The sequence below is a fragment of the Equus asinus genome, chromosome 3, assembly GCF_041296235.1.
Source record: "Equus asinus isolate D_3611 breed Donkey chromosome 3, EquAss-T2T_v2, whole genome shotgun sequence".
In the NCBI taxonomy this organism is placed as follows: Eukaryota; Metazoa; Chordata; class Mammalia; order Perissodactyla; family Equidae; genus Equus; species Equus asinus.
The window spans coordinates 119,390,510-119,417,603 of NC_091792.1; the positions used below are offsets into that span (position 1 = coordinate 119,390,510).

Here is a 27,094-nt window from a genome sequence, read left to right on the forward strand (position 1 = left end):
CTTGCTCCCCGTGGTTCGGGTAGATAAAGAACTTAAAAATGGTAGCCATTATTTTCTCACTTGATCTGTCAGGGTTATCCTCCTGCCTCTCTCTGTATCTCTGACAGAGCACTATCCCAATCTACCTTGCAATACAGCTATTTGAGTATAACTTTGGGGTCCTTCACCAGATTGTAATTTCCCTTAGGAAACATCCTACAGTTACTAAATGTATCCTTAAGGGCATGCCTTGCCTACAATGGGTTGCACAATGCATGCCTGATACATTAAAAACCCCGATTTAGGGGAGAAGCATCTTCAAAGAGTAGGATAGTGAGTGGCTCTCTCACTTGCTGATATCCTTGGCCAGACTGTTTAATCTTTCTAAGCATCATCAAATGAGAATCATAAAACATTTGTTTACATCCCAGAGATGTCATGAATATTAAATGAAATAGCATAGGAAAAAGCGCCCAACTTAAAGGTGCTCCTTAAGAAATGTTAATGTACTTCTTTCCTATCTGTTCCTCAGCATGCCTTTCAAAAGGTGGTCCAATAAGATCAGTTTTCCCTCTTTTGAAGAAGGAAATTAAAACCGTATCAGCTAGTGTCTTAGAAGAGGCTGCTTCCAGGACGTTTCCACTTAGGAAGTAAGTATGGAGAGGGACAGTGGTCAGGTCACCCTCGAAATCAGAACGCAACAGCTAGGGTGTGACAGCAGCAGAAACGCACGGAAAAAGGAGTTACCTTAGGCTTGGAAATCCATAGGACAGCTAGAGGTCTTCTAGAGCCGTTAGACAAGCATGTGCGGTCAAGCCCCAGTAGTCCTTTCTTCTTGACCTTCATTAACAGACAAGTGCATTTCGCTAAATAGTCTCAGACCTTGTAGGAACGGGACGGGGAGGGGGGGCGACACACGGACATCACCATCACCGTTGACTCAGTACTGCTTTAACATTCACGGGGCGTTGAGCTAGGAGCTGGGGACAAACGAGTGAACAAACAGAGGTGCTTCGATAGAGGGGGCTCCTGGAGCTCCGGGAGAGGAGGCATCGCACAGTCCCGGGAGGGTGAAGAAGGCGGCGCGTCCCAGGCAGGCTTAAGATACAAAGGACCGTCGCCGCTACCGAGTTAAAAAACCTGGATCCCAGCCTCTTCGGACCGCCTGGTGTGCCATGCCCCCCTGGCTCCCACTCAAATCCTTCCAAAGAAAGAAATGGACCTGCATTGATTTAATTCCATTCTCCTTTATCCCAGAGCCCCTGGGAGAGGGAGAATGCGTGACAGCCTGAGTCAGAAACTCCGGCCAGGGGCGCGGGTCCCTCCGCGGGGAGGGACAGGGACGGGGACGGGGGCGGGGGCGAGCAGTGGGTCCCGAGTGACGCGAGGGAGGCCGGGGGCTGCGAGGTGACGCGCGCGGGCACCGCGCCGCCTCAGCCCACGTGTCCTCGAGATTTAAAAGTTGGTGGCGCGCGGGGCGGTCAGTTCGGCGGCTGGGCCCCGCGAGCGGCGCGCCAGGGACGCGAGGCACGGGCAGGGCACCGAGTGGAGCAGCGCAGAGCAGGGTCCCGAGCCCCGAGCCGCCCGTGGGCGCCGAGATGCTGCGAGCCGCGAGCCGGCGCCCCGGGCCGCCCCCCGGACAGGCGTCCCCGGCGTCCCCGCTCCTGCTGCTGCTGCTGCTCGCCTGTTGCGCGGGCGCCTGCCGAGGTAAGCCGGCCCCGCGCCCCCGGGCCCCCGCGCCGCTTCTCGCGCCTCCCCCGGCTCCACTCGCCGTGCTCTCGTCCCTCCCTTTCTCGCCTCGACTCTCGGCTCTGGCCGCGGGGCTCCCCAGGTCCTCGCCCTTGACTGCAGACGCGGGTTGTCGCCCCAGGGCAGCCGGCGGCACAGGTGCCAGTGGCCCGGCTCGAGCGCGTCCCCGGGCCGGCCGAATCTCCAGGCCTGGCGCGGGGCAGCCCGCCGTTGATGGAAATTTGCAGGGCTCCCCCAAGCTCAGGATGTCCAACCCGACTGGCCTGTGGGTAACGGGAGTGAAAACGGTGAGAATTAAAATGCTTTCCCTTTGATTGCAATTACTGGGGGGAATTGATGGCTGAAGCAAAACTAGAGTGAGTTTGATACATCACCTGCTGAGGCGAGGTAAACTTGGAGAGTGCTCAGTTTCTTTGGTGAGTGAGCTCTTGTTCTGTTCAGATAATCTCGAGCGGGAAAACAGGCCCCATTTTAGCCGTTCAGAAGGGTAAAAGGGTGGGCTCTGTGCCTTATAGGTTTTCAAGCCCCACGTCAGGAAAAGGAATAGAGACTTTTTGTTTATCATGAGAGTTGGCGAGGCAAGCGTGCAAACCGCGCTCTCTGAGTGCTCCTGCTAGAGCCAGTGAGGGCAGATGTGACATGATAGCAATAGGGACTTCCTGAGCTTGGCTTAGAGGAAAGAAGTGGGGCGGGCCAAGGCCAAGTCAGGGAGGGACGTCTGAAGCTTGGGAGATCAGGTAGAGCAGAGCACGACTCCTTGTAGTGGGGAGATCATGTCCTACTCTCTAAAGCTTACCTTTCCAGGTACTTTGAGGGGACTGTTCTTCATTCCCAGCTCTGAGGCAGGGGCCCTCTAGAGTCAGCCACTGCCCTGCTAAGACCACGAATTTTCCAGCTGGCAACAGGTTCTCTTAGCTTCCCTCTGCTCTCCGGTCAGTGAGATAAAGGTGGGCAGACTGTTTCACCATTGTTCAGAAGCTTGCAGACTTGAAACCATAACTGCAGGGACCTTTCAGAGCATAGCCCAGCCCTCAATTAGATGTGGGGGAACTGAAGCTGTTATTCTTTTCCTAATGTATTTATTTTTATTGCTGTCCTTTCATTGTTTTGATTTTCTCCTTTCCTTGAGGAATTGGAGATGCGGGGAGGGGTCCCCCTGCTTGAGAAGCAGGTAATTCGGCTTTGAAATCTAAGCAGGCAGAAGCCAGGAGACCTAAACCTTTTCCATCACACAGCCAGGAGTGATGGAACATGACTTATGCAAAGCAATGGTAATCGTTTTCAGTTTTCAATTTGTTACTGGTAAAGTTAGGATGGTAATCTTTATCTATCTTATTGAGGAAGGAGATAGTTTTAAAAATGGCTTTTACTCTGTAAAGCAAATGTACTTTGCGTGTATGTTATGTGCTATAGGCTGGCAGTGATTTTGGCATCAGTGGGAAATACCTCCTTTTTGGGGAGGCGGGGGAATTTTCAGGCTGCTGGTGATCGAGCAGAAACTATGGGAGGCAGCAGCTGGTTTCTAAAAAAGACAAGTCTTGGATTTTATTTCCAAAAGAGCATGTCTGCTGGCTGACCAGTCGTCTCATAAATATTCCCAATATTTCTCAAGTGAAGGGATGAGACCCCTCTCTTACTACACAGAGACCCCCCTAGGCTACCCTTCTGTGTCTTCTTTCCCCTTCAGACCTGCTTTTGGTACTAAAAATACTAATTTTATCTTTCTAAAAATGTGATGAGGTGAGGAGAGGGTGACTATACGGTGTGATCTGCCCCGGTCCTGAATCCCTAGAGATGGCACTGAAGGGGAAGCATGACGTACTTAAACAAAACTGGGAGATAATCTACCACGAGTAATCATTATGCAAGATGCATCTAAAAACAACAAAACAAATGTCACAAAGCCAGAGGAAAATAAATAGTGTCAATAAGTACAGCATCCTTGGTAAAAACGAGTTAGCAGAGCATGCAATAACAAGAAGAAGATAAAGGGCCAGCCACAGATTCAGCAGATGGAATCAGTTTACTATTCAGAGAACATTATTAAAATAAAGAAGGAAATTTCCTATAAGAGGGGAACATTTTAGATATCTGCAACAAACTGTCACTTGATTTGTCCCGTGACTATAAGTGATCAAGTGCCTAAGACTAAATTAAGAAGTGTCTTTTCCTACTCAGGCCCCTACTCACTGAATAAGGGTTAAAACTCACTCCTACTCCCAGCTCCAGGCAAGCACTAGTCTTTCTATCACTATAGATTTGCCTTTTCTGGACATTCCATATAAATGGAGTCATACAATATTTGGCCTTTTGCCTCTGGCTTATTTGACTTAGCATGTCTGAAGTTCATCAGTGTTGTAGCGTATATCAGTAGTTCATTCCTTTTTATGGCCGAATAGCATTCCATTCTGTGGATGTACCACATTTTGTTGATCTATTCACCAGATGATTGACATTCAGATTGTTTCTACCTTTGCATTCATCTACAGTTTCTTTTGTGTAGACGTGTAATTCATTCATTCTTGAAAGTAATGTCTTTGTAATGTTATTAAAATTGATTTAATAATTATGTCTCCTTATACTAAGTCAAATGCTGAAATAGGAGGGTAGAGATGTACAGTGAAAACTGAGAAATCATCCCCAAATGAACTATACATAAAGGTATAATTTTAGAAGAAATACTACAAAATTAACATGAGTATAACTTTACTTTTAGGTGCTCCAATATGGCCTCAAGGATTACGGCCTGAACAAGAACTACTGTTGTGGAATGAGGTAAAGAATTGTCCTCATAAAAATTCATGAAAACTCTACCCTTTTTCGAAATTATCGTGGTGAAATGAAATAATATAATTAAGCTTTGAGACAACTATGATTTTACTAACATTCTGACATCATAATATTCAGAATTATTATTTTTATCAAATGAAAGAAGGAAAGATGAAAAGAAAAAATGCAATAAATAGTAAAGTAAGATGTCAGAAATGAGCCCTAATAATAGAGTGATTACAATGAATGTGAATGTACTAAAATGCACCACTCAAAAGACAGGGATTCTCGGAATGGATTTTTAAAAAAGACCCAACATATGTTGTCTATAAGAGTCACACTTAAAACAGAAAACAAAAAAAGTCTAAGTGAAAGGAAGGAAAATGATGTACCAAGCAAATATGAACGGCAAAAGAATTGTGGTAGCCATCTTAAGATCTGACAAAGAGAATTCAAAGGAACCAACCATCATAACAAACAAAGTGGGATCTTATGTGCAAATAAAAGAACAAGCAAAAAGATACAAGCATCATTAATGTATGTTAACAAAACAACCTCAAAATTTATTTAACAATTGATAGAACTTCAGGAAAAAAAATAGGTAAAGGAACACCTGTAGCTGGAGATTTTAATACACCTCCCTCAAAACTAATAGTCAAAGCAGACAACACATAAGTAGATATATCAAAGATCTAACCATACAGTTAATAAATTTGAGCTACTAGAAATATTTTTAAAAACCTATACTAAATAGTATGCACATTCTTTTTGAGTATAATTGGAACATAAAAAAAATCATTGGAACATTAAAAAATTAGACCATGTGTAAGAATGCAAAGTTTCCATATGTTAGAGTCCATTAAAAATGTTTTCTGATCATAATGCAATAAAATTAGAAATTAATAGTAAAAGTTTAACTTGAATAGCCCATCTCTTTGGAAAGTAAATAGCATTTTGGTAAATAACCCTGGGCTAAAAAGGCAATTACAAAATACTTAGAACTGAATGACATAAAAACATTATAAATCAAAATTTGTAGGCTACAGCTAAAACCGTAGCTAGAGAGGAATTTTAGCTTCATACATATTTATCAGGAAAGAAGAAAATTTAAAAACAAGTAAGCTAAGCATTCAAATAAAAAAGGTGGGAAAAAGAATAACTGAGGAAATTCAAAGAAACATGAATGAAGTAAATATTAAAAATAAGGGCAGAAATGAATTTTAAAAAGAGAGAAGGGGAGAACAAGTCAACTATATCAACAAAACCATTTGTTTGTTCTCTCAAAATGTTAATAAGCACTGGCAGTACTGATTTTAAAAGGCAGAAGGAAGATAAAGATAAACAAGATATAGACTGAAGAAGAGTAGACCACCAAGAAAATGGGGTTTTAAAAATGTTTTTGAAACGTATTATGGACAATTCTATAAGTAACACTAAAAACCATTGAATTGTACACTTTAAATGGACCAATGGTGTGGTATATGAATTATATCTCAATAAAGCTGTTACCAAAAAAAAGTATTATGAACAGCTATATGGCAATAATTTTGAAAACTTAGATGAAATGGACAAATTCCTAGAAAAATATCTGATGCCGAAAAGGTGCAATAGTAACATAATAAGCACTGATGAAACAATTTCTTTTTTTCTTATATCATTGGCCAAGGCCTCCAGTACTATGTTGCACAGTAAATGTAACCAAAGTTTTTCCATAAAGTATATAAATTTGCTCTAGAATTTTGTTATATAGCCTTTACCTAGTTAAGGAATTTCTCTTCCTTTCCTATCATGCTAAAAGTTTTGTTAATCCTAACTTAAATTTGAACTTAATCAATACTTTATCTGCATCAATACTGAGATAAGCAATATGCCTTTTCTCCTTTAATCTATGATCATGGTGAATTACATTAATAAATCTCTTGCTCTTAAACTATTAGAGCTAAGATGAGAGTTCAGAAGATTTTTGGATGTAATATACAAGAATCAATAACATTTCTTTTCACTAGGAAAAAGTAACCTGAAAATAAAGTTAAAATATTATATCATTCACCATAGCAACAAAAACTATAAGTATTTAGGAACCAGCCTAACCAAAAATATGCCTTAGCTTTATGGAGAAAAATATTAAATTTAATAAAGGAAATCAAAGATGATGTGAATATGTGAAGAGACATTCTTTGCTCTTGGATGGAACTATTAATTTAATGTAATAAAAATGTCCATTATCTCCAAGTAAATCTCATAAAGCCAATGTAATCCTAATCAGAATTCCATTTAGTTTTTTTCAGAAACTTCATAAATCTAACCTAAAATTGATATGGAAAAACATAGGTCTGCAAATAGCTAAGGAAATTTTAAATATAAAGTGCTAAGAGTGAGAACTTGCTCTACCAAATATCAAGAAGTACTATAAAACTGTAGTAATAAAAAAGCTATGGTAATGGCACAAGGACAGATAAATGAACCCCTGGAACAGACACTTGAGTTCGGAGATTTTAGCAGACACTGTCAGAGTCCTGTCATATCCCTTTGTCACTCACCATTCCTGAGCACTCCAAACTTACTGTTTCTACTGCAGGCACCTGTGACTCTGCCTGCTTGGCTTGTGCTCAGGGCAGATCAGAAGTCCTTGAGAGTAAATGCCCTCACCACTGAGGACAGCCCTCAACTGGTGACCCAAGGGAGTTGGTGGGTAAATACCTTAGCTGCATCTCCCCTCTGCTCCCAGAGTTCTACACTGAGATAACTCTGAGTCCTACGTTGGCTCCCAGAGTTCCCCACTTCCCCATGGTGGTAATCTGCTTGATGACATCCCCTTTATTGGATTCCTTCTCTTCCCTGTTTTACCTCTCCACTCTTGTACTAGTGCTTCTTGGGTTGTCTCTCAAGTAATCCTCTTATATCCAAATCCTTATCTCCAGGGATGTTTCTGGGGGAATCTACCCTAAGACAGAAACACACATAGCCGTAAATTTAACTTACAATAAAAGTAACACTAAAGTTCAATGGGGAAAGGACAGCTTGTTTGGCAAATGAGGGTCGAGGAACTGGCTTGCTGTATGGAGAAAGATGACACTTAACACTCTATGCAAAGGTGGGCTCCAGGTGGATTAAAGATCTAAATATAAAGGGTAAAATTGTAGAGTTAATGGAAAATATTTTCTATTAGGAAAATGTCTTTGTGTGCTAGGAACAGGGAAAGACTTCTTCAATATAAATCATAAGGCCAAAAACACGATGAATTGGATTATTTGAAAAGTGAAGATTTCTTTCAACAAAAGACTCCATGGAAAAAGATAAGAGCCTTTGAAAGAAGATATTAACAATGTCTAAAACTGACAACAGATTAATTTCTAGAATACCCAAGAAAAACTATCAAATCCATTGGATAAAGACAGGAATCCAAAGTAAAAATAGTCAAAGGATAGAACAATTTAAAAGATGAAACCTAAAGGCCAACAAGCACCCAAAGAGATGCTTGAATTCGTTAGTAATAGTGAAGTGAAAGTTAAGATAACAGCAAACTGTCACTTTCCACTCATTAGACTGGCAAAAAATTGATATCTAGATAATGGCAAGTGTTAGCAAGGATGTGGGGTGTACAAACCCTCATGCCTTGCTGGTGAGAGTGTTAACTGGTAGAGCCATCTGGAAAGCAACCTAGATAGCCCCATGGTCTAGCATTCCCTCTCCTGGGTATATAGCCCAAAGATATTCTTCTACGGATCCATAGTGGAGGACAGATAGGAGGGAATGGAAGGAATCAGAGAGAACCTGGCTGTCCATTACTGGGGGGTGGGGGAGAATGGGTAAGCAACATGTGTTGGGTGCACATTATAGAGTACTCTACAGCCATTAGGAGCAACATACTAGATGTACCCATTAACATGGACAGATCTCAAAGTACAGAGTTAAGTAAAAAAAAAAGTGAAAATACCACACATGCACAGTCAACAGCAGTACAGATTTTACAAGAAGCTAAACAAATGGAAGATACACATCAAATACATTAGAAGAGTTGCCTATGGGAGGATGAAATAGGAGCAGGAAGCGGAAATATAAAAAGAATAAATAAGTAAAGCAAGTCCAATAATGATAGTGAGCTATGAATTGAGAACACCCTTTGTACCTAAGCCACCCCCAACAAAATACAGAAGGGAAAAGATAAATGATAAGTGCCAAGTACTGAACAGTCTTCAATAGCCCGGAAATCTATGAAGTCTATTCTGAGGGTCTCTGCCTTGGTATGCCAAAATACACACTAGAAATATATAAACAAGATGAAGAATAATTTAGACACAGATATTAATATATAATACAGAAACATTTATTTTAGCTTGAAATCATCTATATTGCGGTGGAAAATCTTTGAAAAAATATTTTAGATGATAATTCTGGGGAAAAGCTCACATAGAGTTGTAAAAGCACTATAAGTCCTTTTACAGAAAATGATATTTAAAGCAGTTGAGATACTCAGAACGTGTAGTTAAGTTTTCTTCTGGAGGTTTTACAAATTACAGAGCTATTCAGACACTGAAAGCACATAATTTTCAAACCGTATACGGAGACCTAATCATTTGCAAACAGCTTCATCAGTGGACGCTACACAGTTCTCAGAAGCAATTAGCGGCACTTAAAACCATTAGGGCCATAGCTGAGTAAAATGAACAAACGCTTACCCAAATAGAAAGTGGGTGAGCAATGTTGCTGGGCCTTTTAAGGAAAGACTGAAAAGCTTTGAAGTTATCTCCTGATTTGATTAGTTGGTGCTTTTTCTTATTCTGATGTTTTTATTCAAGCAATAATTGGTGCACTGATTTGTTAGCCCTGAGGTTCAAGGGCTCTCTGTTCTGGGACATGGCCACCTCACACAGGTGGGCAGCCTGGTTGGAGGGTAAACAGCTTTCCTCCTGAGCGTGGAATGTCTTCAGCTGTCTAAGCACCACAGAAATTTCAGGAGGACCCACTCCCTCCTGCCCTATGAAAGCATTTAACATTTGGAGGTGATATATTATGCTCTGGTCACAATGCACAGCTTAAAAGGGTATCTTTTGGCTTTCCCCTCACAACTGGCTTCTCTTTTTATTTTTTTCCCCACGTTTAATTTCTTTTAATTAAAGAATATTTATTGAACACTTATTCTGGGCAAGTTAGATATGGCACAGCCCCTGCCCTCAAGAAGTTTATCACTTATGTGTGTGTGTGTGTGTGTGTGTTTTCGTACCCATGATTCTGGGTTCATATGGCATGGAAGAGGGAGCAGGTGGGTGGGCACAAGGCACAAGTGGAATTAAGCAATTCCCCAAATATTTGTGATGTACAGAGAAGATGGCAAGTTCTGTGAGGATAAAAAGGAGAGAGACATAAACTTATACTTTTCTATAATATTGCCCACCTTTGTTATTCTCTAAATTAGAGAATCGTGTATTTTAGGACACGTTCAACTTGGAAGCAATAAGGAGCTTGAGAAATTATGACTGAAGAATATAACAATCCCCACTCAGTTTGATGTGAGAATGGAAATTGAATTAAATTGATCAACAAAGAATTTTGGGACTCGAAGGGGCCCCCTGAGATGTTATGCCATAAACAGGACTCAACCCAAATCATCCCAGACAGACAAGACTAGTACCATTTTTTCGAGTCTCATTTTAAAAGGCCACCAACGAAATAAATGCCATAAACAACTCCAGACATCTAGCTTAGTGCTTAACTTCTCAACACAGTTTTTTAATGATTAATATAAATCTCTTATACTACAGTGTAAAGTCTTTCAAGTTCTCTCTTTAGGATAAAGGCTGAGAACAGCTAGCTGCCAACTGTAGTTCAATGAGCCTTCATTGCAGAATAGAACCTTTTCTAACTAGCGATTTGCCCATGTTGTATAAGAGTTTTTACTGTATACTGTTTATCATTTAGCGCTTGTTATGCTATTATCCTGTTAACGTAGATGGTGTGATTAGACTTATATGTAATAAAGACAGACACAATAACAGGGTGCTCCTTGATTTCCAGGCCACTCTTTAGTCACCTCTCACCTTTCTCAGGCTGAATAATACTCGAAGTTCTTTCTCTCAATGTGTGAAGCATCTTTATACTCTCTGATGAGCCCTATCAACCATTCTTGGGGACGTACACTCCTGTGGCTGGGGGAAAATCCCAATTCTAGGACTTCCTCTCTCCCAGATCCAGAGTCCTAAGCTGTCACAGAACTTCAATTAATGTTACAAAGGTAACTTGACTTGGTAAAATCTGCTTTCCATTTTCTGCCCTTTTCTGTCTCTTTCCGAGATGTGACTGCCATTGTTGTTTTCTGCAGATAGATGCCGCTTGTTCTTCTCTCCTGTCCGTTGACTCCCAGCCTCAGGTAATTGCAGTTGTGGGTGTTTTGTAATGATGTAGACATTTGTGTAGTGCTGAGATACTCCATTTCTCCCTTTGGACCTGTCATCACTTTCTGGACTTGTAAAACTTGTCAACATATTAGAAATTATTACATTATCTGCAGGTAGTAATCAGTGCTGTGAACTTATGAGGTAAAGTGCTAGGACTTTTATCTCCTAAGTAAAATAGATTTGCAGATTATATATACACATTTTGGAAATTAAAATGTTAATTTCAAAATCAAATTCTGTGTCAGATTAAAAATAATGTCTCTTGCTGTATCTGGGGGCTAATATCCTGTACCCCAATTGAGTTTGAAACCCATGGAGAGAGAAACTTCGGAGTCAGACTTAACAGAGCTCGAAGTATCATCGTTAACTGAAAAGTTAATCTGTAAATGTGGCCTTAGATCTGATGCCAAGTGTATTTGCTAAAACTAGTCCCAAGAATTAAACAGGCTTAGACAGTGACTTGGGGACTTTGGCCAGAGTCAGGTTTTCTGCCACAAAGACCAGACAAGAACAGCTGACCAGAGAGCTGGTTCCAAAAGAGGAAAAGGCTGAAGGGAACATGCTAGATTTCCTCCTCCCAGTCATCTCTCGGGTAACTCGCTCCTCTTCCCATAGGAAAGACTTAAGAGAGAGTTGGGGAGAGAAGGGTGTTAGTCTAGCTCCTGCACATGGAAACGTGAGGAATGGGAAATAAGTGTGTCCTCCTTCCCGGGTTTCTCCTGGACGCTGCTGCTTGTGTCTGCAGCTCTATCTTTGAGTACAGGTATAGCGGAGTTAGCCTGAGTGTCTTGACTTTCTTAATCAGTGTCCCTAGTCTCCTGGACAGAAAAGAGGGCTCAGGAGAGGCTCTTGGCTCAACCTCTTTCGGAGCTATCAGCCGTGTGCCTGTGGTGTACCCCTATACGGTCTAGCCAAGGTGCCATGTCCTTCACCCAGTCCTTCCAGAATGTCATCCTGGCCAGGGTAGAGAAGCAGCCTTGCGTAGGGCTATTTCTCCTGCCTCAACCCATTCCTCAGTCTGCAGAGGATCACGTGAAAGAAGTTAGAGCATTAGATGGTAAAGCAAGACCAGGACCAAAATAGATGACATATATGAATAATATTTTAAATTACTGGAGGAGCATTGATGGATATGTAACGTGATGGATATTAATCAGCATACAATCTTTTGCATTGTATTTAAAATTCAGCAACACCCTCAGAATCACTTTTATTTCTGCAGTACTAAAAGGATGAATTTTCAAGTACTTATCTAAACACCATCGAGAAAAACTAAGCTTGGGGCCAGCCTGGTGGCGTCATCGTTAAGTTTGCCTGGTCCACTTTGGCGGCTCAGGGTTCACAGGTTCGGATCCTGGGCATGGACCTAGCATCACTCGTCAAGCCAGGCTGTGGTGGCATCCCACATAAAACAGAGGAAGACTGGCACAGATGTTAGCTCAGTGGCAATATTCCTCAAGCAAAAAGAGGAAGATTGGCAACAGATGTTAGCTGAGGGCCAATCTTCCTCAAAAAAAAAAAAAAAGAAGAAGAAGAAGAAAAAAGAAAGAAAGAAAAACTAAGCTTTTATTGGACTTGAATACTGTGTCCCTTTTGAGGAGAGTTTAGAATTTACTATGGAATCTTTTGTATTAACTGATACAATTTTTTTAACCTGTCAATTTCACATTAACTGTTATTTTATTATTTATGTGATTATCTGAACAGCACTTCAAAACATTTTTAGTAAATAGAAAATGAGGATCCTTAAGGTCCACAAATAAAATATTAAAATTTTAGTATGAAAAAATTCTTAAAGAATAGTTGTAGCTCACTGAATGATGGCTTTGTGTAAGGAATTACTGGAGAAAATGCAGTTTGTTTTGAAAATTTTTCTGTCGAACTTCAATCTTGTTGCCAGCCTCCTCCAGCTTAGCAGCTTTTTTCTGAGGAGACACTCATATATCTGAATTTCTTCTTCTTCGAGTTAAGAGCTACATCTTTGGCACATGGCATCACTAGCTATTTTCTTTTCATTGTTTTGTATTTTGCAGCATTTCTAGATGAGCCATAAAAGAAAGTTTCAGGGATTTCTTTCTAGATTTTTATGGAGTGACCTGTGTGCACTCATCCCTGAAGGGAAAAAGTGAGAAAGGATGTATTAGTGTCCACACTCTACTTTTTTTCTCATCTAGCTCCCAACCATAGGCGTAACAGTCAATACCAGTGTGACACAGGAATATCTAAAGGTCAGAAGACCTAGCTCCCAGGCAACAGTCTACAAACTACTAGCAATATGTGGTATTGGGCAACTGACAGTTTCTTAGAAGCTTACTTCCTTTATTCATGAGAATGACAGTTCCCGTTGTGTATACTACACAGCTATGTTTTAAGGACAGAATGTGAATTATATCTTTGAAAGTGTTCTGTAATTTATTGAAGCACTATATAAATATGAGCCATTAAATATTATTAATAAGTACCTCAACAATTTGCATGGCAGGCAAACACATGAAGGAGAACAAAGCAGACCTCTGATGCTAGGAAGGCTGCTCCAACTGTATCCTTAACTATAGTCAACCGTATTAAACACACACTGTTGTTCAAAGGTTGAGAATATTGCGGCCCCAAACGATTCTTTTGACATGTCTTCTAAATTAAAAGTAACTACAGCTGTAAATCAATGCTTTACACATTCTTTAATGCTACTATTAAATGTGTTTTTTAGTGCTACTATTTTTAAATGCTATTACTGTTAACTAATTGCTGTGTTCTGGCACTGTACTAAGACGTTTTATCTAAATTTAAGCCTTCCAAGAACTCTCTGCAGTGATGATGTCACCCTGATTCATGGCTGAAGAAACTGAAGTTTAGAGAGGTTAGGCAACCAGCCCAAGGTAACACAGCTAATAAAGAGTAGAAATGGAATTTGCACTGCTGTGGAATTGCAGGCTGCTCCACTCCATAGCCCATGTTTTTAACCACTAATTATATCACTCCCACCTCATACTGTTCCAGCTCCTCATTATTTCCAGTGTGCACATTTTCTTTTTAGTGAGGAAGATTTGCCCTGAGCTAACATCTGTTGCCAATCTTCCTCCTTTTGCTTGAGGAAGATTTGCCTTACACTAACATCTGTGCCAACCTTCCTCTCTTTTGTATGTGGGTAGCTGCCACAGCATGACCACCAATGAGTGGTGTAGGTCTGTGCCCGGGAACTGAACCCAGGCCACTGAAGTGGAGTGCACTGAACTTAACCACTAGGACATGGGGCCCGGCCCCCAGTGTGCATTTATTAAGTAATTAATTGTTAGTGGTACAACTGTGCTAAATTCTGTGCAAAGCAAGTTTTGCCCCAGCTTGTCCATTTGTGCTACTCCTCACCACACCCAGCTGGCTGCTCACCACAAGGAGCCCTGCCCTACTCCTGTGCTCAGATGCTTTGAAGAACCTGATCCTGGGTGTGCAGTCAGCAGCCTGGAAGGGTGGTAACTTGGATTAGGTGCACCACGCATGGCTTCTTCCCCTCCAACTCCCATTGTTTGAGAGCAATTACGGGATTTTTAAATTAGCCCATAATGAGTAATATTCAATGAGGTTCACAGCTTTGGCATGTAGAGTCAGACTTTGCTACCAGCTGGGAAGAATCCTCTCTCTTTTGGCACTGCCCTAATTACTCTCATAGAAGTCCGTGGAATCATAGCAAGTCCTGAGAACTATGAATCCAGACCACAGTGGAAGCCTCAATCAGTGCATATACACAATACATAACACTTTTTTTTTCCTGGTGGAAAGGAAGTTTTTACTTTTAGGAGACAAGTTTTATCATGAGAGAAATCGAGGGATTCCAAAAGAGTTTCAATGGGCCACAGGAAGGATTCTCTTCTGGATAGTTGAACTATCCTTGTGCTCCTAACCTTCTACAGTCTTATCTTCCATGCAAATGTTGTTAAAGCAGAAGCTTAGCCTGTACATCTTCGCATTTCCGTTAGGCATCGAATGCATTGGAGGAGCTTTGCTTCACAATTATGAGGAGTCTGCCAAAGGCCCAGGTAAGGTTGAAAGAGTGTTTTATTTGTAGGCAAAAAATTGCTCATTGGAATTCCTCCTGAAAGACAATATACCCGATTTAGGAAGCATGACAAGAGGAGTGAGAAGAGCATAAGCTGGTTTTGGATAAGAAACAAATACTTCAGTTTCTCTGATGTCTGAGAAGTTAGAATCTTATTAATGGAGTTTACAATCATCTAATTGGAAAATCATATGTCCCCCTCAGGTGTAAGATGTGTTCTAGTTCTGATGAGAGAAATCTGGGGTCATCTGGCTCTTGTTTTCTCCAACTCATACTACAATTGGAGAACACACGCATCTTTCTTTGTTAGAGAAAAAGACATTAAGAATGCCAAAAAAGCAAACTATATTGTCAATGTCAGCTTGAAAATTATATTCTTACTGTGATGTCTTGGTTTCATTTTAAAATTATTTGATTCTTCTGGGAGAACTTTTTGTCCTGAAGTGAGGATAGGTGGGAACTTGGAAAAATAGCAAGATGAATCATACTCATTGTATATTCTGTATCTTATAGATGAACTTATTTTAAAACTACCTTATCAAGGATAAGAGCCTCAGGTTTAGAATTACATTTTTCGTTAGCAGTTCTAATTTAATCTATGACCATTGGTACATTCTGACTTCTGTACCTTTCACATACAATAATTCAAAGAAATCTTGGTATTTTGAAAGGATAAATGTTTTCTGAAACTAATAAGTGTTCACAAACTAATAAGTTTATATCTTTCCAGTGTTTTTAATGGTGACATTTTCCAAAACACTTAATTGACTTTTTTTCCTAATTAACAGAAAAGAAATGTTTGTCCGTGAGTTTCCTTTTATATTAAAAGCAAATGAGAACAAAAGAGAACAACAAAAAAGGAATGATATGACTTGTTCTTGAAAAGATAGGTTTTTGGAGGGAGAGAGGAATATAAAGTTTATGGAAGAAAGCAAAAATAACACATATATAAAATAACTCACTTATTTAGTGATAATTACTAATATTTTGATCTGATTCCTTCTTGTCTTTTTCTCTGAAGATTTTCTCATGTGATCATGTCATAACTTCCCGTTCTACCACTGTTGAACATTTAGGATGTTTCCAGTTTTTTTCTCTTACGAATAATGCTGTAGTAAAGATCTTTATTCACACTTTTATTTATAAACAGTATTTAATTAATGTCTTGTTTATTTTTAGAGCAGTATTTGCTTAACCAATTTCAGTCGTATTTTGTATGTAACATATGTGTCATGTTTTTAAAAATTATATAATCTCATAATATATTGTAAATTTTGTACTACATATATTATAATAATATATACTATAATGATATTTATATAACTCTCTTGTCAATAGGAAACAGATGAAAAAGATAATACCAAAAGGGTAAGGTGATTTCCATAAATATATACATTAAAAAATAATAAAGAAACCACTAATTGTCTATAGTAAAGCTCACTACTTTTTTTTAACAGTTCTTATTTCATTATTCAAAGACACGGAAGTTGGGCAATTCAAATGTTGTGGTAAGTTTTAGAATGACTTTTTATTAGTAATCACTAGTATTTGCTTTTTTAGAAAAAACCTGTTTTTGCAGTTTATCTAATAAAGCTAGACCAAAATTCATGTTTTTTACTTTAAAAGTTTACATGTAGATGAACAAATGGAATTCAATATTTATTATACATTTAATTTCTTTTATATCTCAATAACTACATGTATATTAAATTCATTCATTCATTCATTCAACAGTTATTTACTGAATATCTACTATATGCCAAGCACAATTTTAGGTAGTAGAAATATAGCAGTAAATACAATAGGAAATTAAAAAAGAAATCCCTGCTCTCACGGAACTTACATTCAAAAGGCCAAAAAAGGAAATAAGTAAAACATATTGTTTTAGGTGGTGATTAATGCAAGGGAAAAACAGTTTTATCCAAAGGCATTTTAAGAATTACTTTAAAAGGTGAATGTCAAAAGTGTAATTAAATAGAACTAGAAATATCCACTTCTATTCCTAAGATCTTATGTATAATTAGGCATTTAATGGGAGAATTTACTCTCTAAGATTAGCTGGATACCAGTAACTTGAGTTCAGTTCACTTCTAAATTGTGTGGTTCTAGTGGTAGTTTTTCTTTTTCTATGCATGGATTTTAAAAATGCTAATTAACCTACCTTGGTGTTTCAATTTAGGATACTTAATAATTATTTGACTATCATATTCTTTCTAAGCTTGTGACTCACTACCATAGACCAGTTTAGGGAATGACGAGCACAGTGTATTTTAAACATCTGTGTACCTGGGGAAGGTAACTATAATCTTAAATTCAGTGTTAAACGTTTATGACACTGAATATTCTTACACATGAGGTGTTGAAAGTTAGGTTATACTGGCTTTAAACCAAATACAAGTTGAGTTGGTTAACAAATAACCACTATATAGGGCTTAAAGTAATCCATTTGATAAATGAATTTAATATTTGTGAGAAGGTTCAGTTCAAGCCATGCCTTTAAAATGAAACTTTGTCAGGTAGTCACATGTCTCAAGTGTGCTTTCATTTTCTTCTGCTTGGCATCTTTATATTTTGAGAAAATGTATCTTAGTCATGTTTTTCACGATCAACGACCTATTGCCATTTTTTTGGTGTCCCTTGTTGTCTTGTTCCATATGTTCAATTTTAAAAAATGTATTTTATAAAGGAGATTACTAGAGGCTGGCCCGGTGGCGCAGTGGTTAAGTTCACACGTTCTGCTTTGGTGGCCCGGGGTTCGCCAGTTTGGATCCCAGGTGTGGACCTACACACTGCTTGTCAAGCCATGCTGTGGCAGGCGTCCCACACATAAAGTAGAGGGAGATGGGCACGGGTGTTAGCTCAGGGCCAGTCGTCCTCAGCAAAAAGAGGAGGATTGGTGGCAGATGTTAGCTCAGGGCTAATCTTCCTCAAAAAATAAAATAAATAAATAAAGGGGATTACTAGATGTGTATGCAGTATAATCTTCCGGATAAACATTTTCATAATAGAAAACTTATTTTCACAGAGTTAGTTTCATCTGCCCCAAATCATTCTGAGTAAGTCTAGGAGCAGACGGCGTTTTGCCTCTCAAGGATGCAGGTGGGTGATGTACTTGTTGACAGCTGATGATGGAGCTGAGGCCCTCAGGAAAGTGCTTCTTCAACATAGTGACAAAGATCCTAGCATGGAGCTACCAAATTTAATCCCCTCTCTTGGCTTATCCTCTACAGTTCTTCGAAGTGCTCACAAAGGGCTGTCTTAGATAATGTCTTTCTTGTTCTGTTCTGTCTGGAGCAAGAATAGTGGGTAAAACCAAAACCAAAAACAAACCACTAGGAAACCATCTTTATGCCTAATGCCGAGAAGCCTTTGTGCTCATCATGTGTGTGTGTTCGTGTCTCTCAGTCGTCTGTCGTGCATCCGTTGCTGCAGCTCGTTCCTCAACTACATGAGAGAAGAATGAAGAGATTCAAAGTGGACGTACGTAACACGAACTGCATGCTGGCTTTGCCACTCTGTGTGGGGCAGCCCTTTCTGTTAATTTTCAGCTGTGCTGGTTTATAAAATACTCCTCTTCAGGATCAGCCCTACATAAACGCCCAGTTAGCCCACGGAAGAGCATCTGTTCACAGAAGTGTTTTCACAATCAGGAATAAGAGAAGGGTGCCCCCTTTGCATGTTATGTCCCTCCTAACTCAGGCTGTGGGCGATGAAGAAAGCTGAGAATAGGGTTTCCCTTCCAAGGCCATGACCCTCCCAGGAAGGAAGCCTGTTCTTGGTTTAAGAAAGGACATGACAAGTGCCTAGTTGTTAGGTAGGAATAGGAGAAAAGGTAAAGGACAGTTTACTGCCCCTCTGTATACACGTTGGCAGATGGCTAGGATGGCAAGCTTTCTATCGAAGTATTAAAATGTTGGTAAGAATAAGGCTCGTGAAATAAATACATCAGAAACTCAATGTAAGCATTTTGTTTTCTCCACAACTAACAAAAATATGGCCCAAATCCAGTGTCTATGTTTAAGATGAATATAAGGGAATTTTAACTAGAAGTTGTGGAGTTTTTATGTCATTAAAAAGAATCCTCAGTGACGAAAGTTTCTAGGTATTATCTTTAAGCATGCCTTATCTTCTTGTAATACATTACAGGGTTAAGTCTTATATTAGCTCACTTTATTCTTTTGGCAACTCTGATGGTACTTATACAAGTATTTTCATTCCCAGTTTAGAAAGGGGAAAACAACCCAGAATAGTTAAAGATGCTTTCCAAGATCATTCTAGTAAGTGATATTAGAGGTTACAACAGTATTCTGACTTCCGGTCTAGGCAAATATTTTGTTCACTGTGTTGTTCCTTTTATAATCTAATCTTGGATACTTCTATTATTTTAGTGTTAGGTTTTTCCTTAATTTAAATACCGTATTAATTTCACTCTTCTTAAAGTTCTACCAAAAGTCTTCAAATACTTTTTAAAATGCAAACAGCTTAGGCACATAAATTCCTCAAAATTTATTTTATGGTCACTATTTCCTCCCTAAATTCTTCACATGCTTAAACTAAGTTTCCATCAAGCGAGACAGCATCTGCTGCCAACCTAAATGAGAAATGTAAGAGGAACTGTAGTAGCCTCTTAAAAATTTTAGAATTTCCAGTATGAAAAAAAAATAAAGTCAGTTGTCATCAGGCTTTCTAGAAATAAGATATGCTTTTTCCGATTAACTTGTACTTTCTGGAGACTTTGCTTGACTTATGAATAGTATAAGATTTTGATGTAAAAATCCTGTTTCCTAAAATACACCAACAAATTATTAGTTTACTATATCACTTCAAGGTCATTATATATCAAAGCTAAGAACTCAGTATTGTGGCCAATTTGGTACTTTGTCTGAATCTTTCACCTTGAGTGAGACTATGTTTCCAGAAAACTAGCTGAATATGTGGACTCTGACATGGTAGTATATCCTGATGGACAAATGATAACTTCTAGAAGTACTTCGCAACAAGCCAAGTTTCCTAGGAACCTATGAAAGAAAAGAATATAAGACATGAATAGAAAAAAAAAATTACAGTAGAGTGTTAACTTTGCTGGCTTAAGTCACCTAATTTTAAAACATATTTTTGATAGCAAAATGTTTTGGGTTCTTAAAGAAAATGAGTTTTCAGACCTTAGTGCATTCAAATACTTTTCTTAAATTTTGTTTGCTAAACATCCTCACCTCCATCCCATCTTTTTTACCTCTACTTCCTAAATTCTTTTATCTTTCTGCAGTTCTATCTTCAATGATAAGACTAAAAAGACCTGTATGTTTGGGTTTGAAAGTTTTAAATTTTGGCACGTTTTAAGTAACATTTTGTCCTACATTTTTTTTCTGTTTAATATAATATACACACCTTCTTATATAAGCATATAAATATATAGTTTCTATGTGCACATTTTTAAATATTAAAATTTTCAATCTTCTAAGTAATTTGAGGGGTTTATGGTCAACATGAGAATTAGGTACAAAATATTGAGAATTTAAGGTATATTTCTTGTAAAGCAAGGATTTCAGAATTTTAATAGATATCAGAGCCATTTCTTAGAATTTAAAAATATGATTGTGGGGCCAGCCTGGTGGTGCAGCAGTTAAGTTCATACGTTCTGCTTTGGTGGCCCCCAGTTCACCGATTTGGATCCTGGGTGCAGACCTGCACACCTGTTGTCAAGCCATGCCGTGACAGGCATTCCACATACAAAGTAGAGGAAGATGGGCAAGGATGTTGGCTCAGGGCCAGGCTTCCTCAGCAAAAAGAGGAGGATTGGCAGCAGATGTTAGCTCAGGGCTAATCTTCCTCAAAAAAAGAAATATATATATATATATATATATATATATATATATATATATATAATTGTACTCATATTATGGAATAATTGAAAAAGGTTTTGATGACAAATGTCATAGTGATTGCCTTCCTGATACTTCTTTAAAAAGTAGTTGTTGAAAATAGGAAGCTACAAGAACCAATTTTATGGAAACCATAAAAAGTTATTTTTTTCCGTTATGTTTAAAATGAAATGTTTTAAGAAAACACTTCAAAATATATCCACTATGAATAATTGGTTTGTCCTACTTGGTATTTTTCATTAACATTCCTGTAAATATAATTATATTGGGAAAATCTCTTCTGAAGTCCCATTGAACAAATATAGTTTACCAAAGTTGTCCCTCAATTTCAATTTAAATTCCTATAGAAATATTGTGTATTTTAGCTCTGACACAATCCTGTTTTATATTTTTCCCAGGTCATGTGTTAACACATACAATATGTATTTTAAAGAAATTATTTCACTCTAACAAATGCTGAAAGGAGATTTTAAATATAGTTAATTATCTATGAAGTGTCTGTCTTTTCTTTCTACTTATTGATGACTATATGTACAACTGACAAACTTCCTGAAAATAGAATCTGTTATATTGATAAGAGAATTATTTTAAAATGCAACATTTTGATGATACTGCTAGTTATGGAAAATTCTTCAGGTATAAATACAAAGATTACTTATTGATATGAATTATATACTCAAGTCTTTGATTTCCATCTTTGTTTAATTATGATAGTTGAAAATAACTTTGAGCTTCACTATACCTTCAAGAAGAATTTGCACTTATTTTTACTGTTATTTGATTTGTAATACCCTCATTTTCTCTTCTAGGAAGAACTTCAAGGCCCTTTTGAAAGTCAAAGTCGAAGATATTTTCTATTCAGGGTATGCTCATTAAAAAAAATCATCAATATCAAAATTAAAAAATACTTTCACTGTGCATTTATTTATATTAGCTCATAAGTTTCAACTAAGTTTTGAAGTTTATTTATACATATTTGACATCAAGTGTTACAGTCTGAGATTCACTTCTTCTACTTCCTTATTGCTTTAATATTACGGCATCTCTGATCTCTTCTCTACTCCACTGCTTATGTTTGTAAATCCCCCTATGACATTCACCTTTTTCACAGTTGAGTTCCATACCATTTCATGTGCAGGCATTGAGTGTCTAAAAGATGCATTACTCCTTAAGTTCCAAAGAATCATTTACTAAATGTTTGATTCAGGAGATCGGAATAGGTATGACTATTTTCATAAGGTTTTAAAAATAAAAGAAGCAACTAAAAGAGAAGCTATGATAGACAAAGCTTTGTAATTGCATTTAGTATTTTGTATGTCCAAATTGTCTATGAAACGTGAATTTCTTTCTAAGCAACTATACTTTCTAAAATGTTTGTATCCTTAATACATTAGCAGAGACTTTTGTCTCAATTCATTGAGCAGCTATTTATTGAATTTCTACTGGGTGCTAGGCAATGTACCAAAGGCTGGGAATATAAAGACAGACAGGATTCCATTCTTACACTGTAGGTGTTTACAGCCAAAAACGGGAAATTGATACATTAACAAATACAAAATACTCTGGTAAATGCACCTTCAATCCAGGGGCTATGGTTTCTAGAAGTGAGGCACTTAACCAGGCCAGGGAGTGGACGAGGTACAGAGAAGGCTTTAAGGGCTGAATTTGAAGACTCAACAGGAATTAGCCAATGAAATATTTAGCTAAGGAATTTCAACTTTATTGTAAAGACTAAGGAGAACCACATGGTAATATTTGCATTTTCAAAACTATTGGAGAATGGGTTGAAGGAAGGAGGAAAACCAAAGGATGAAATAATACCACACATTGAGATCATTAGGCTGCTCTCTATGAAAATTAACTTCCCACCTTAGTTACACTGATTTGTTTCTAATTTATTTTTTCCAGCCACGCAATGGAAGAAGGTCGGAACGTTACCTTTAAAATGGTATGCGCTTCACAATTCAACCCAGTTTGAAAATTTTGTTTTCAGATATTCACAAATTAAACTGTGCTCAGTATATTTCCATTATTTGATTGCATGTGTACGTTAATGTTCTATATAAATACTACAATTATAGGGGCTGTGAAGGCTTTGTATGATGGGAAATGCCAGCATCATAGGGCCCGAATTGCATTGCCCATGTTGTGTGTCCCCCAATAGTCATCACTGATTTTGTAGACATTGACCTTATCATCGTTTATTGTGCAAGTAGTATATGGCAGGGATTGTGTTCTTATCATGGTAATCAGTGTCCACAATAATGGGCCAGAACTTAAAGACTGAATGCGTTGCTGTCTTCTAAATGACCTGTATTCCAAGATTCTTTATAAAAGCTATGGTTTACCATTTCTAGAGAACTAAGAAAATGTGGAAAGACATGATAGCATGACTTCTACTTTAGGACTCCCAGAGTTTCCACGTCAATGCTGGAGATGTGGTAGACACTTCATAGCTATTGAATGACCCTCCATGGTTTGTGTGTGTGTGTGTGTGTGTGTGTGTGTGTGAGGAAGATTGGCTCTGAGCTAACATCCGTGTCAGTCTTCCTCTATTTTTTTTTATGTGGGATGCCGCCAAGGTGTGGCTTGATGAGTGGTGCTAGGTCTGCACCCCGGATCCAAACCCATGAACTCCAGGCTGCCAAAGTGGAGCACATCAACCTAACCAGTATACCAGCAGGCGGGCCCCATGACTCTACATGTTTAATAAATATGTTAATCCTAATATCTTACTAGACTACGAATTTTGAAATTAAACCCAAATGAAGACTGATAAATTTACACCACAGAAATAAAAGTATGTTCTACTAACTTAAGGTAATCCTAAATCCTGTATGCTGAAAATATTTTTGCAAATATTTCATTCGTATCATTTATCTCAACCCTTACTTATTTAGCTTAAGAATGTTAAAATTCTTAATATTTTCTCATAGAAACAAAAATTAAAATGCACTATTTCTAACTAAAGAAGGTAACCGCAAAAGTATACAATATCTGGAAAATAAATATAATGAAAACACTGCATTATTAAAACTTAGGGGACTCTGCCAAAGCCATATTCAGTGGAAAATTCAAGGCTTTAAACACTGTGAAGCAAGAAAGAATGAGTGAATTAAGGATTTAACTTAATAAATTAAAAAAGAACAACAAGGTGAGCCTCAGGAAAGCAAAAGGAAGAAAATTATAAAATGAAAGATAAAATTCATGTTATAAATTAGTAATATAGAAGAATTGGTAAATAAAGCACAATCTGCTTCTTTGCAAAACATAAAATAAAATAGCCTAATTAGCCTACCCTAATCAAGAAAAAAGGGAGAAACCATAAATATACAAAAATACAAATGAAATGAGAATAGATATAGAAGAAATGGAAATCATAAAAAAGTACTTTGCAAATCTCTGTGCCTGTCAGTTTGAAACGGGGGTAAAATGGAGGATTGTCTAGGAAAGCAGGTGCTACCAAACTGACCTCAGAAGAAAGGAAAAAATTTAAACAGTCTAATAGCCATGGACAAAAATTAAAAATATTCTCTAGAAACTCTTCCCTCAAAAGTACTAGGCCAATAGATTTTGAATTTTTCCAGCTCAAAGAAGGAAGAAAATCTCAAAATACTTTTTATGAAGCCAACAAATATTAGTACCAAAACCTTATAAAAGTAGTGTAAAGAAGGAAACTGTAGGTCAATCCTATTTATAAATATCAATGCAGAAATTTTAAAGAAATATTAGTAAATTGTATTCAGCAGTATATTCAAAAAACTATATGACCCCATGAAATGAAGTGTATTCCAGCAACTCGGGATGGTTCAACATGAGGAAGGCTATTCAAATATTTTCATCGTTAGAAGAAAAATTATTTGATCATCTCAATAGATGCTTTTGCTAAAATTCCACATCAATTTCTGATGTTTTAAAAGAAGAGCCTGTAGAAAGAGATGAATCTTTATTAACGTCATTTATGGATGGTCTCAAAGTCAATAGCAGGCTTAATGGTGAAAAGCTTTGGAGCATTTCTATTAATGTCAGGAAGAAAACGAGGATGATCTGTCAACTTTTATTTAATGTAGTTTTATGCATTAGCCAATTCAGTTAGATAAGAAATAAATAAAAGATACAAATATTGAAAAAGTGAGGAAAAAAATTTAATATGCTCATGGGGCATAATTAGGAGCTTAAATTTTCACTCTGAGTTTGGCATTAACTCCTGTTTCAGCAAAAGCTTGTTATGTTCACATCAGGAATATGAGCAAACATATTCTTAATTTTTTCTTTTTTCAAGGAACTAAGAACAAAGAGTTAATGGAAAAGAAACTATCTTTTATAGTGTTAAAAATATAGAGTCATTTACAAAATGTAAACAAAAAATAGTTTAACCCTAAAATGGAAAAAATGTCTGCGATTGGAACACCAAACTGTGTTAGGGTCCTCACTAAAATGAAATGGAATTTAATTCATGATTTGATCAATTTAGTAAAAAATTCTCTTTGAAATTGAGAAAAATAGCTTTATTTGGATTATTTCCAAGATTAAGGGCTACATAGACTAATTCACTCAGGATTTCATTTTATTTTGTCAATAGAGAAATACTTAGTAATCATTTTTTTCTTTGTTTTTCTCATGTGGTTATCTGAGGTCTTACTCTGTCCAGATGACTTATATTTACTTAGAAAGTGGTTAGAGCTAAAATAGAATGATTTAATTGCAAATACACAGGAAATAAATACGTAAGGAATAACTGTGCAACTTTTGAAATATTTTATTTATAAAACTTACTGGCATTAATGAGCTTTAGGAAACTACTTTTTTGTAGGTAAATACAGTAAAATTTTGGAAAATACAGACAGAATAAGTGTTCCATCAGAGAGAAATTAAATGATAGCTAAAAATATACGGACTGAAGAATAGCTGAGAAATAGCTCCAATGTCAATTTTATCATCCATGACAAAGTATTTATAGAAATGTCTATATGCAAACATTATATACACATTCGCATACACATTTATACTTGAATCTAAATTCAATTTTTCTTTTTTTACAGGATACCAACTATTTTCCACAGAAACAACACCATGAAATACAAAATGTACTGATGTTTTGTTTTCTTCTCAAAAACAATCCTTGCTAAGTTTATCATGTTTGAGAATCCTTGTGTTGTAAACATTCTCAAAAAATTGACTGAGATTATAAATGTCTAATTTGTTGAAAATTTTTAAAAACCTTAAAATATTTTTTCCTAGTGTTGTAATGATAGTATGTAATAAAGCTGTAAATACTTATGTTCCTTAGATCTCCGAAGCTTTTGACAGTACTGGTCACTTGCTCTTTTATTTTTATTAAAGGCACTCAGTATAGAATTGAGTGTTAATGAACTATTTTAGTTTATCCTATTTGGATTTCATCAGTGACAAAATAACCAGCTCTTATAAATACCAGAATGTCCAGTAGCTAACAATCTTAGAATGTGAATACCAACTAAAACTACACTAGTTGGAGAATTTGGCCATGATCCATCCAGTAGTCCAGAAAGCAAGTTCTGATTTACATACTGTAAAATAGATGTCTGATTGCTACAAACATATCAGGAGGCTAGCTTTTTCTACCAACTGGTAGTATGCAGTTTATCTTAAAATAGGTTGGTTCACCCTGTAATAGCTAAAAGGCAACGAGTCTTGTCCGTTACCAGAAAAGAAACAGTATTACTAGTGGAGGATCATGAACACACTTAGAGAACTTTTTACATCAAATCAGTGTTTAGTGGACACAGAATTAAAGATGGATGTTGAGATGTCTTTCTTCAGGTTCCCCTGAGTTTTTTCCTTCTGACATCCCTCTTGGATAACCACCTGCTTACTCCACCAAGCAGGCTGCTGGCTGATTAGAGAAAGGCAGCTTTCTGGTAGGATTATGTCTTACATTCTTTATGGTATCTAACAAACTTTGTCTTACTAATGTTGATGACTGATTATAGCCTAAATTATGCCTTTTACTAACAAAGTCCCTGAATTTCACTTCTTGGCAACCATGTGAAGAACATAAGGAAAGAAGGAGCAGAAAAGGACAACAGGTACATTCTTCTTTAAAAAATGAATTGCCTTGACAAGATAAGGACTTGAGAGCAGACAGGACCTCCTACTCTAAAGCCACAGATGTATAGGGCAACATTAGCTAGTGTGACGTACAGTGATGCAACTAGCCTGGATTTTAAATTGTCGAAAAAAGAAAAGGGACCCAAATTCTAATTTAAGCAGTTCCCAGGGCCCCTCAG

At 37.6% G+C, this 27,094-nt stretch overlaps 1 protein-coding gene across 1 annotated transcript; it reads left to right on the plus strand.

Annotated features, from left to right (window-relative positions):
• Nucleotides 1–1,380: 1,380 nt before the first annotated feature.
• Nucleotides 1,381–26,113, plus strand: NMU (neuromedin U). The gene is made up of 10 exons (XM_014850161.3): nt 1,381–1,686; nt 4,445–4,503; nt 10,817–10,864; nt 14,864–14,923; nt 16,282–16,311; nt 16,401–16,451; nt 18,349–18,423; nt 21,635–21,688; nt 22,734–22,773; nt 25,868–26,113. The coding sequence occupies exons 1-9, from the start codon at nt 1,578–1,580 to the stop codon at nt 22,767–22,769; spliced, it is 522 nt and encodes a 173-aa protein (XP_014705647.1). The 5' UTR covers nt 1,381–1,577; the 3' UTR covers nt 22,770–22,773; nt 25,868–26,113.
• The last annotated feature ends 981 nt before the right edge of the window (nt 26,114–27,094 follow it).

Bases quoted from the DNA above. Each gene is read 5' to 3' on its own strand.
- NMU (XM_014850161.3), top strand. From the start codon at position 1,578: ATGCTGCGAGCCGCGAGCCGGCGCCCCGGGCCGCCCCCCGGACAGGCG. The intron at 14,924-16,281 runs GTAAGGTTGAAA...TCTTGTCAATAG, and splicing joins GGAGTCTGCCAAAGGCCCAG to GAAACAGATGAAAAAGATAA. The intron at 18,424-21,634 runs GTACGTAACACG...TTTCTCTTCTAG, and splicing joins TGAAGAGATTCAAAGTGGAC to GAAGAACTTCAAGGCCCTTT.